Below are 12,047 nucleotides of genomic sequence, written 5' to 3'. Positions count from 1 at the left end.
TTTACTGTGAGGGTGGTGAGGCAGTGGAACAAGCCTACCCTGAGAAGCTGGGGATGCCCCGTCCTTGGAAGTGTTCCAGGCCAGGCTGGATAGAGCTTGGAGCAGCCTGGTCTAGTGGAAAATGTTCCTGCCCAAGGCAGGGACTGAATGAGACAGGCTTTTGAATGCCCCTTCCAGCTCTTTCTGTGCTCCAATAACTAAGCTGTACCTAGTAGGGATAGACCAACATTGCAGGTAAGGTAAGAACTAATCACCAATAAGCTGATTCGGTCTCTAAATCTACCAAACCTTTGGAGCATCCCAGATCCTAAATTTCACAGCTTGGCCCCAACAGAGAGATGAAGCAAAGGAGCTGGACAGGGAACAACCCCACAGCCTCATGTTTGGATCAGATGGAGAGGTCAGTACCAAACAAACAAATCTGGGGAGAAATTAAAAAACACCTGAAAAAAGAGGAACACAAAGGAACAGGAAGGCCACACCTAGCTGCGGTGTAAGACTGCTTAGTTAACAATAAAATTTAACTTTTTTTTCTTAAACCTTTGCTCTGGGAGTGGAATAAACTGTCCCATGTGAAAATGCAGTTAAATCAATTAGTATATCCCTGAAAAAGAAAAAGTAATAAAATAACAAGAAAAGCCTGAAAGAACACTCAAGTGAGGTACAAAAGCTGATAGGATTTTGCTTTTTTCCCCCACTATCTTATTTCTAAAGCTAAGGTTATTGGGATGCACAGAAATGAAGCACAGCTGAAAATGCTGCTCTATAATCTGCAAATTCATACACCAAGCCATGTAACTACGCAGAAGAAGCTGCCAAATGCTAATTATTCTTCCTGCTCTGTAGTCCATCTCAACAGGACTTTTGTTTATAACCTTAGTTTTGCTCAACTTTCCTCATACTTCCTATAAACAAAAAAGATCTTTCTCCACCCCACAGGCAAAACTTTCCTTATTAAAGATTCATGGTTTGTCACATAGTAGGATTGTTGCACCCCTCTCAAACTTATAACTGAAATTGAAGTAGAAGAATCCTTGGGAGAACACAGGGTAATCAAAACATCTGTGACATTAGCCTAAGATGATTAAAGAGAAGAAAAACTACATTATTCAGATGCCATAATAAAATAATTCTATGGCTGTGGGTTTGTTTCTTGCCAGAAGAACATAATTTCTTATTTTCTTTCCCACAAGAAAGCCAAAACAAAACAACACAAAATATATAAACCAGCAGTGCCCTAAAAGTATAAGAAATTCAAACTAGACTTTTACATCTTCAGGGATTTCTTGGATTCCCTATAATTGACAATAAAGCAGGCAAGTGGGTCTAGTATTTTGAATCAAACTTGGACTTCACCTACACAAGCACAGGTGACTCCAAAGCACAAAATGACAAAGACAAATAAAATTGTGCTGCTCTACAACAAAGGCAGCAAACAGGAAAACACACAACCTGCATCTTCTCTGCTAAATGCCCCATCCAAACAATCAGCTCACCAACATTTCATATTAGAAGATACTTTAGTTTTTTAATTGATCACCTGGTAGGGCAAATTTTGTAGAAGCTTTTATTCACAGGGCTGAACAGCCACAGAAATGCTCAATTTGAGGGCATCCCTGCAGATCACAGGAGTAACTTGGACAGGATTTTTAAAAGGAAAGTTGTGCAATTCCTGTGGGATAGCTGAAGCTGTAGATTGAGTTTGGATGTAAGGCAAGTTGTGAGTACAGATGTATGAAGTGACTAAATACTTTCCCTTTTTTATCTTCAGGCTGGTTTTCCAAATCTCTGACTGTAAAAACTGTGACCTCTCAGAAAGGACTAATGTAGTTGCTTCCTTAAATACAGTTCATATCCCTGGTTCCCACCTATTTCTCCAGCCCATGACACTACTGAGTAAGCACAGACCAGGGAGACTGTGGCTCAAAACAGAAGTACCTACTGATTTCTTCAGAAGGAAAGTGTTATTGTAGGGCACACAATCTAAACCAATGTGAAATTAAGGGCAGTATTCCAGGCAATACAAACACCATGTTATGACTAAAACATAATAAACATTCCCTACTTTTCCCCATCTCTTTTGAACTCTACCTCTTAGGGCTTGCAGGAACAGGCTACTCAAAGATAATCCTTAAGATTGCATGTTGCAAATTGAGGTGGTATCTCACATGCACAGCAGCGTCCTTGGTACAAACTGCTCCTTCATATTATTTATAAGAAAAAATATTAATGGATTATACTTCTTCCAGCATCCCAAAAACTTTCTCTCTTCCTTCAAATGATAAGAGGACTACTAACCATGTGAAGAGTTTCATTATGTAAAATCTGTGAGCTCCTATCATCAGAATACACTAGATCTGGCTCAGGAAGATCCTGAGCAAAGTGATTGGAGGAAGGACAGCATGAAAAGGAGATGTTTTCTTGATGGTTTTTCTCTAGCAGCAGCCATAAGCCGATGGCCAGGGAAAAGCACAAGAGTGGGACAAAAGGAGCTTTTAGTCTAAGACCAGCATAGCTGTTTTACAAAACATTCATGTTCCTAAACTCTATGGAAACCAAGGAGCCCTCCCAAGAAAAAGGCAAAAACCTAAGCAAATGAAAGAGGCTTTACTCAAAGTGCAAGCACAAGGATATTCCTCTGCTCCTGTACGCAGTTCTGCTCTGCTGGGATCGGAATCCCTGGCACAGGGATTATCCCGGGAGAGTGAGGTGAACTAGAGGATTGCAGTATAGCTTTGGCAATCACAGAAACCTCGTCAGCAGCTGCCACGAAGTGCAAGAACATGTCATAGCTTCGGGTATATGCAGATCTCTGCAAAAAGCAGGACGGAATTCCCCTCCTGCAGCATTGCATAACAAAAGCCAGGTGCTTCACTATTATTTTTGTCAGCTGACTTTGGCTATAGCCAGAGGCAAGATACCAGAATTCTTAGGCCAGTCTGATCCAGTGCTCCACTTCCTGTCTTCCAGTTAAAGCAAGTGTTTTAAGATCCCATTTCTCTCCACTTACCAAGTCCAAAGGCAAGTCTGACCCTCCTGCTTTTCACTGGCTGCTGTGCTAGCACAGCTAACATCAACACTGCTACAGGGAATAAAGCTCCCTGTTCTGGCAGGGAACATCACGTGGCAAACAAGGCTAGAGTGGAGGGATAAAAAGCCAGCACTAAAACCTCCTACAGCAAAGGACTGAGTGTTTGACATGGTATTTGTCTAGCCTAGGACAATGGCTCTCTAGTGGTGCTTAGCACAGGCATTGCCCAATGAAGCTTGCTGTGACAGGAGAGTAGCACAGGCAAACTGTTAATTCTTTATTTCCTGTTCCCAGCTATCTGACTTTGATCAAAGATAAGGCCTTTTCTTTGGCCTGGTTAAGCAGACACTAAGGTACTTTCAACATATGGCTCTCCTAATGAGGTGCATCATACTAGGAGTCAGAATAGTATCAATAAAATCATTCCCTTCTCTCCATAAAGTCCTGTTTTCTTGTCCACTCTATCTCAAGCCTCACCTACTGCCAGATTAGAAATTTCCAATCCTCTATGCCTTAAGAAACCTTTTGCTGTTTGAAGTATGTTTTTTAATCTCAAAGGCATCTTACTTAAACACTGTCAGACCTTTTGGTGGTTAAAGCTTTTGTGGCTATTGGTCCTGAGGAAGGCTCCAATGCAGAAGCCATTCTCAAAACACTCATGGCTTTCAGATTAATGATAAACCCAAAGGTTGTTCAAGTCATTCTGCTGGAAGTGTTCCTGTACCACACTTTGAGTTTGTTTGACATAGAACAATGATATTGTGCCTCCCTCAAAACAGGGTGGAGAGAAAGGAAATGCTAATAGAGAAAGGTTGGTCTTGTGGATAAGGCACAGGGCTGTGATTCAGGAGACTGGAATTTGCCTCTTGGCAAGTCAGCCTTTCTACTCTTAGGCAAGTTGTTTAATTCTCTAAGCCTCAATTTCCCCAATAAAAATCAGAGAAGATACTTCCTTGCTCCCACACTTCTACCTTATTCATTCATGATGCAACCTCTTCAGGGGACGAACCGCTTGTTACATGAAAGTGCCAAGCACAAAATGATGATAGTTAAATGAACTCCGGGGTAGTGTCAGGAAAAGACAGTGTCCCCTCTCTGCCTCCTTCCACCCAGGTAACTCGCTCCTGTGTGCTCCTACACTGTTCCAAGCACTCCTTTGGAGACACAGGAACATGCTTAAAAGTAACCTGGAGGAAACAAGATTGGTTTTTTTTCTGCTGGCTCAGTTTTCCTGCTGGAGCCAGTTCCATGTACAATCACAGAAATTACTCTGCCAGCAGGAAGGAATGTGGTGGCACCAAGGCCCGAACAAGTTTCTGGAAGACAAATTTGGGCAGAGGTGCCTGCTTCCTGACAGAGTGCTAACGTCATAGAACTGTAGCACAACACTGTATTTTTAGCCTGAGAAATTGATAAAGCTCCCTGAAATTTCTTAATTCACACTCCTTCCTTTCCAGAGTTAGTATTCAGAGCAGAATTTCTCAGGCACTTTCCTCCCAGACCTCTCAAGTGTTCCCTATTCCCTTCTACTCATCCCAGTGCTATACACACACACACACCACAGTTTGGGAGTTGTGTTGTTTAACAGAGGAAAAACTTTAAATGTTTGTTGGCAGGCAAATAAAAAGATGGAGTACTGTTTTCATTTTCCACTGTGCTCCATAAAAGCCTCTCATTACAGTGAGGCTGATCAGTGACCTCTGAAGTAGTCACTAAAACTGCAAACTCCTTCCTTATGCCACAGTCAGGATTCACCTGATGCAGTAGAGGACTTAGGCAAGAGATGAGCTCAAGCTGCAGCAGGAGGAGCTTAGTCAGCAGAAAACAACCTTTTTCTGCCCAGATGATTTTTTTAAAAAAAAGATTACCTCTATAAGAGATCACTGTGGCTGCTTTCAAAGGAAAGCCACAAAACATAAGGCAGGCAGAAGGAAGGATAGGAATTGTCCCTTTGGCAACAGCAATGAAAACTGCATAAAAATATACAGGCAATGCATGCCTAAAGTAATTCTGCTGCTCCCCAAAACTCCAGCAGTCATCATGCACTGGGCCCACTACAGAGGATAACAATCATTCATCCAGGCTTTTATTACAGGACTTCCCTTTTTCCTCAGGGCCCACAAGGAGTTTAAGCTGCTTAACATCAGCTTGAGCTTCAAGAATCTCAGAAGACTATCTACAGCCAATAATCAGAATCAGTTAGGTGGGAAAAGACCTTTGAGATCAGACTCCAATCTTTGACTGACCTGCTGTCAAGCAGACCACAACACAAGGAAAGACCATCCAGTCTTCCCTTGAACACCTGCAGGGTTGATGAATTCACCACCTCCCTGGTAAGCCAAATTCAACATGGAATAACCTTTTCTCTGAAGAAATTCTTCATGATGTCCAACACAAACACCCCCTGGTGCTGCTTAGGCTATGTCCTCCTGTCCTATCACTGCTTGCCTGGGAGAAGAGCCCAAACCCCACCCAGCCACAGCCTCCTTTCAGGGAGCTGCAGAGAGTTTCACCTCTTTAAGGCCACCTTAAAGAGGTGAAAAAGTTACCTTGTTTAGCCCCACCAGATCTATCTCCTCTTAATTTGCAGTTTCACACCTTAATTTTCAACCTCTAGCCCAATGACTCCTGCAGTTCTGATCTGTACAGTTACAGGATTACACCCAGGAATGACAGAAAGTGACACCCCTCTTCAGGCCAAAGGCAAACACATTAACACCTTCTGGGACAAGTTCACACATCAACTCCTCCTACTCATGCAGAGCAAACCCGCAGTTGTAAATTGGCCTCTACACATCTTATCTGGCCCTGCATTAGCCCTTTCTTACAGATTGCCCGGGGCTGTGTCACAGGTGCCACCCCACCATGCAAAGCCTTACTGGCAGCAGCTAGCCACAATCGACTCCAAGTGAGCCAGGCTGTCACCCCACTTCGTGCCTCTGCATTCAGCTTCAATAAAATAATTTAGATTTATTAACGAGGCCTGTATCTTAGTAAGGCTACCGTTATTACTCTGAGCTTTTTGAATGACAGTGTTGAAAGCCCTTGATTTCTCACCCAGAACAGTGATGAGTTTTGCTATTTCATTGTCTCGTTCATCTGGCAGTTGTTACATAATTTGTTAATTTTGCTTTTAGGACATTTGAGGAAAGTTTGACATCATTTTTGTAATCAATGTTGTAGTTAACATCTCATATAACAATGAGTTTGATAAATACTCATTCACCTTGTACAGGATTTCCACTTGTGAGCCTTAATATTGTTGAAAAAGATCAAACCCAAACAACAACCTCTGTTTTTTCAATGTGCAATACTGATCCTTAGGTATAGTAAATGTGTCAGGCACCATGAGACTGAAAACATTTTCAGATGCCTGAAGAAAATACTCCATGTACCTTACTCACCATATGCAAGTAAACACATATCAATCTGAATTCTTTTTTAATTAAAAAGAACAGCAAGCCAAGAAGAAGATAATTCTTCAAGAGATCTCTTGTGCAATACAAATCCAAAAAAAGGGAACTGAACTGATTTTTTTGCTCTGTGCAGTGGAAATAACAGCTCTAGACACAGCCCATTGAATGGAAACACAACAGACACCACAATCTGCTTCTGGCAAGTACGTGCAGGAACCAGAGGAAGGAGAAGGCCTAACCAAAGAAAGAGACAGAGAGCAGCCAGTGGCCAAAAGGATTAATTAGGACAAGGGCTAGAGTTGGCTGAAGGTTAATATCATATATAAAGCTGAATATAAAGAAAAGGCAACTGCTTTATGGAAAGGTTCCTTAACATGCTGATGTAACAAAGACAAATTATTAAAGCCACTAGTGTCCCAGCTCCACTTGTGATCAGTCTCCAACAAGACCCTGGGGTGCAAGTCAAGTCAGCAGTGCTGAAAGTCAACCTGTTCAGTTCTCTGTTCTTCAAAGGCTTTAGGTACCTGCTACCCAAACCATTCCATTGCACAGCCCCATGGATTCTAAAATAAGCATTGCAGGCTCCAGTATCAAAAGAGTAGAAAGTAAGGAATGGAGGGCATTTGGAAGAAAACCTCTGATTACAGTCCCACTGGCTTTACTCCTGGTTGTCACAGCAGCTTGTGCCTTAAGGGCCTTGATACCACTGTGCCCTAAACCAGGACAAACAGCCCCAGTGATGGTGACAAACACCCTCGGGCTTTGTGGTGTCTCAATAAAATGTTCCCTCGTAGTGACCACCACGATTTCCTCACTGGGCACACAAATCCTGCTTCCCCCACTGCTCCTGTATTTTTTTCCCTGAGGTTTACTTCTTCTCCCAGAACAAGAGGGTCAAGGTTTACATGTGCAAAGCTGAGAGCTTCAGTCTCTGTTCACTATCTTCAGATCTCATATCCAAGTAAAGTAGCCAGAGTGTGACTGTGCCTTTTCCTGAGTTCCCATCAAAAGGAGACCTGCATAAATAACATCTGCTTAACTGAAATTAAACTGAGACCAACGTTCCCACTGAATTGGAAAAAGCATTCCTGACCATATACATAATAATTTGCTTAAAAAAAAACCCCAAGCAGATAAAAAGCCAAATCTATAGGTCTAAAGAAGTTAGTTACTTTTTAAAAATAATACATCTATTTCAGTTTTTCTTACCACCTTTTCTTACCTTGTAAAAACAAAATCCTGAGAGTTAACAAATCCAGACTTAAAACCACTTCAACATTTTAGAGATATTAGAGACTCATACTTCAGTGAGAGAGAAACTAAATCTGTTCCCAAAGGCATGGATGCTGTAGAGAAGTGAATTCTGTAGCTGGCTGATTCCAGGAGATTCAGACATGGTAATTGCAGAGGCACTTGCCTAAAGTAAAATTGGCTACCACACTTGATTAATATTCATTATGCTCCACACCCCCTAAAAACAGCCTGCAGAGAGACTGTTGCAATTGTGAGATTGGTAGTGAGACCTGATTCATATCTGGATACTTTTACTGCCCCAAGTCTTTCAAACTTACCTGACCCACCAAGTGAGACTATGGCTCCCAGGAGAAAGCTGCTGCAAGGAAAGCTTTAATTCCACCTTTCCTTAACTCCTTTAAATCCAGCTTTCCTTTCCCCAGTGCTAGACACTTCTGAGATTCAGCTGGAAAGGGCACTGGGCCATCTTGTCTAGATTGTGCTTTTGCCAAGAAAGGTTGAAACAGATGATGCTGAGGTTCCTTTCCAAGACAGCATTCCATTCCATGACAGATGCTATCTTGAAAATTGCTGGTGCTACCCTTTTTCACCATTTTCATCTGTTTATTTTGAACCTGCCAGGGCTTTGGGACAATTTGGGGGGATTTTTCATCCTGCCTCCACAGCACAGCAGGGTGATCTAAGGCTACAGCTCACTGGCTGAACAGCAACCCAACCCTTATGTGTGATGCACTGATCTCTTTTTGGGGTTCCTGAGCTCTCTCATGCTATTGCTCCTAATTCTCTTTGAATTGGCAATGTCTGTGCTCTAGGGGTGCAAAAACCCCACTAGGAAACATATCTGAAATAATGATATTAATTAAAAAATCCACGTTGTTTAGCTGCTGGATTTTTTTAAAACTAGAATTTATATTCCTTTCACGTATCTTAATTACACATGGTATTGTTTCTGCCTCCTGAATATGCATCTTTAAGTTTCAATGTCAACATAAATACAGCTATGCAATTATAGCACTTTTGTGTCTGCAAATATTCCCATGACCTACATCACAAAAAACTCTGGCAGGTGACCCAGTTACTACAGACTTGGTCAGTTCAGGACTTCACACTTGCAACACGGTTAAAACCTTATTTGCAAAACAGCACTGCTGCAACTGGTCAAGTGGAAACCATGTGACCTGACATGTTTTTAATTGCAATGCCGACAGAACTTTTAATTTACATAGCCTAGGACTAGCATATACTTCTGTTCTGATGCCAGAGGACACCAGAAATGTAGGAAGTTAAAAAAAAAAAAAAAAAAAAAAAAAGAAAGGTGGCCACTTCGTAATTTACTCAGACAATTACTGTCTCATCATTACCATCACTGCTTAGAAGAATGTTTACCAGTGCCCCTAGAAGAAGAGTGGAAAAATAAAATATATAGCTGAACGGAACCACAGAATAAATTACATTTAGCATAGCAATTACAGTTTTTCCCAGACTATATGCATTATGAACAGCCTGTATTTGTGTGGTCAACAACCCTGCCTCATAAACACCCCTGTAATTAATTTGAAATAACAAAAACCAGGGATAAATAAACATGGTGTTCTTTTTGCTCCCTTTACCAGTGTTTGGCTCCTTACCTACATACAGGCAGTCCATTCACTGCAGCTGATGAAGCAGAACTCTCCAGCCAGGAAAGAAGAAAAGGACTCAAGTGTGCTGGGGATGAAGGTGGCAGCAAGAACCTCCTAAAATGATAAAACCCCAGCTGACTGTGGTATATAAAAACAATACATAGCAAAGTAGCTACTGATGTGTTACTAGAGGTTTTTTTCCCCCTCTCCTTAACAGCCATTCTATGCTCTAGCAACCCTGTCCCACTTCTCTTTTGCAATATCCTGCCCTTCACAAGCCTCTAACCCACCATTCTTTCAACTTTTGCAAAAGTTACTGGCTGTCTCCCAACCCAGAGCTTCCCAATGCCATATGCACAGCATCTATGAACAGATGTTTGCTATCTTCATAAACTCCTGGCCTGGGCTCAGCAAGATGGAGAGGAGCCACAATTCTCTGTGGTTCCCTTTACAAGAGAAGCTCCATCTTGGCTCACAATGTGCTCAAGCAGCAGAGACTGCTCAATGGCATTATTTGGGAATTTCAGAAGATTCACACTCCTAAAGCTGGAAGAGGGAAGGGGCAAGTCAACTTCTCTCAGCTGAGTGTTTTTCCAGATTTGAGGGGCTTTAAGAAAGTCATGAAGCAATAGCCCACTCTTGGTGCTGGAGACATGCTCATTGTGCATGTTCACTGCACAAGTTTGATTCCAGGAATAAGTTTATTACATTTGGGGCCAGGCAATAACACATTCACAGCAATACAGAACAATTAAGAGCCAAGAACCCAATCACACACCTCACTTTCAGACAATGCTTCCACTTGAGTTGACTGGAATTTTGAGTGACAGAAGTCCACAGCCACAGAACATTCATGTAAGTATTGAAGTATTGCAAGGAGATGGATTCCAGAAACTTGCTGTAAACTCTGCCATTCTTTCAGAAAGATGTAAAAACATACCAGTTCCCACATGTAACATTAATAATGTTTATAAATAAATATATACACTTAGGATCCATTCCTTTTCTGGAGATGCTTCTTAGAAAATCAGGCACCTTATTTTTTTTTCACAGTTTTACTATCAAGAAGTATTGGGATTCCTCCTTACCACTCTCACTCACCCCCCAAAATATTAGGACATAAGGACTTACCTATGAGCACTTAATAAGATGTTAACTTGCATCTGGCAGTCCTGTGGCACTGTGAGTTGTGCTAAAATTCTTAGTGTGACTTTTTTTACGGAGAAATGAAAATAAGCAGGAAACAAATTTGTGATATTTTTTTTTATTGTTGCTGTTGTTAGGAAGATAGTCTGAAAGGAAAAGCTGTTTAATTTGCAAGCTTATAAAAAAGCAACAAGAATAGTGGGCTATCATGTAAACAGTGGCTAAAAAAATCAACAGCTGGTGTCAGTAATCTCTAGAAATACAGAACCCTTAAAACAGTCCTTAGCCAGATACAGTAACTTATGCACTGGGAATCCCCACTGTGGGCATAGACAACATCACTCTAAAGAAAAAGGGTCTCACACATTCAGGGAACTTGGTTCAGTTTCTGGTCTTAGCCACAAAATTTCTGTCTGGCCCTTCATAAATAGTTAATTTCTACACCTCAGGTCCATCTGTTAAAGCAGAAGGAAAGCCTTGGGAAAAAATGCATGATACTTAATTCCAAAACTTAAGAGAAATAAGGAACTTTTGGTGAGCACTCTGTCCAATTATTTTGGATAAGAAGTCATCTTAAACATTAGTGTTAGTGATATCCATTACTTAACAAATAGATCATGCCATGTTTGTCAACAAAACAACTTCTAAAGAAGTAGCTGAAAACCAAAACTATCTAAGCTAAAGAAACAGTGACTGAGAACAGACTGAAATTCTCATACAAGCCAGAGCTGATGAAATAATGTGGTGTTGCTTAGAAGTGGTTAGTTTCTATTCGAAGGTTCCTGTAGCCTTAAACTTTTCTAAGTAATGGCTTTGCTTTTTTTATTGACGTTTTCAGACCTTTGCAGGAGGACAGACAAAAGTGCAGCAGGGTTTCCCCACTGACATCACAGCCACTGAAATGAGGAGTGACCTTTAAGGTTGAACACAAGACTTCAGTTTGAGCATACAAACCTCTGCTTGAGCTCCATAGCTGGGCTGCTGGACAATCCATCTCAGCTAACTTGTTACTGAAAGGTGAACTCAAACCAACTTTAAAATAACCAGAGTCTAGAGAAAATTGAGATATTTGAAGTCAGAACACGTATGAAAGGGAAAGAGAATTAGCATGCTGCTGATTACTCATTTCTGCAAAAGAAATAGTATTTAGCAAAATGATTGATAATTTTACAGCACATACCAAACATTTACCCAGAATTACAGCAAAGTGAACATCTCTGTACTTGCACAATTTACCATTTGGTGCAAGGCAGGATTTATTTAGTGGGTGAACAGAGGAACAGAAACAGGGGATTCCCTGGCCTTCTCATTGCTACTATTTCACTGCTTGCAACACTGTCATTTTCCTCAAAATACAATTCCCAGGGGCATATTTTTATCTCATTTTGTTTTAACTAAATTACTGCAAACAATCACTCTACAGAAAATACTGTTTCCATGATTTTCCAGTTGTTAATGACCTGGCAAATTTGGTAATGCTTTGAACAAAATCTGCACTGGGTTTCTTTATAAACTCTCCCAAGATGTTATCCTACACAGCAAATAACATACAGTATTAATTAAAGATCCATAAAAACT

The 12,047-nt window shown here is 41.1% G+C and overlaps 1 protein-coding gene across 1 annotated transcript in view; it reads right to left on the bottom strand.

Annotated features, from left to right (window-relative positions):
• Positions 1-11,484, bottom strand: part of REL (REL proto-oncogene, NF-kB subunit) — a 40,768-nt gene extending 29,284 nt beyond the window's left edge. The window contains exons 1-2 of the mRNA XM_056486525.1: positions 10,102-11,484; positions 9,330-9,437 (exon numbers count right to left, since the gene is read on the bottom strand). Coding sequence (XP_056342500.1) covers positions 9,330-9,348 — 19 coding nt within the window. The 5' untranslated portion in view covers positions 9,349-9,437; positions 10,102-11,484. The remainder of the gene's footprint in view (positions 1-9,329; positions 9,438-10,101) is intronic.
• Between the last annotated feature and the right edge of the window lie 563 nt (positions 11,485-12,047).

Source organism: Oenanthe melanoleuca, chromosome 3 (assembly GCF_029582105.1).
Source record: "Oenanthe melanoleuca isolate GR-GAL-2019-014 chromosome 3, OMel1.0, whole genome shotgun sequence".
NCBI lineage: Eukaryota > Metazoa > Chordata > Aves > Passeriformes > Muscicapidae > Oenanthe > Oenanthe melanoleuca.
The sequence above is the reverse complement of the archived record's forward strand: the minus strand, read 5'-3'. Positions and strand labels throughout refer to the sequence as shown.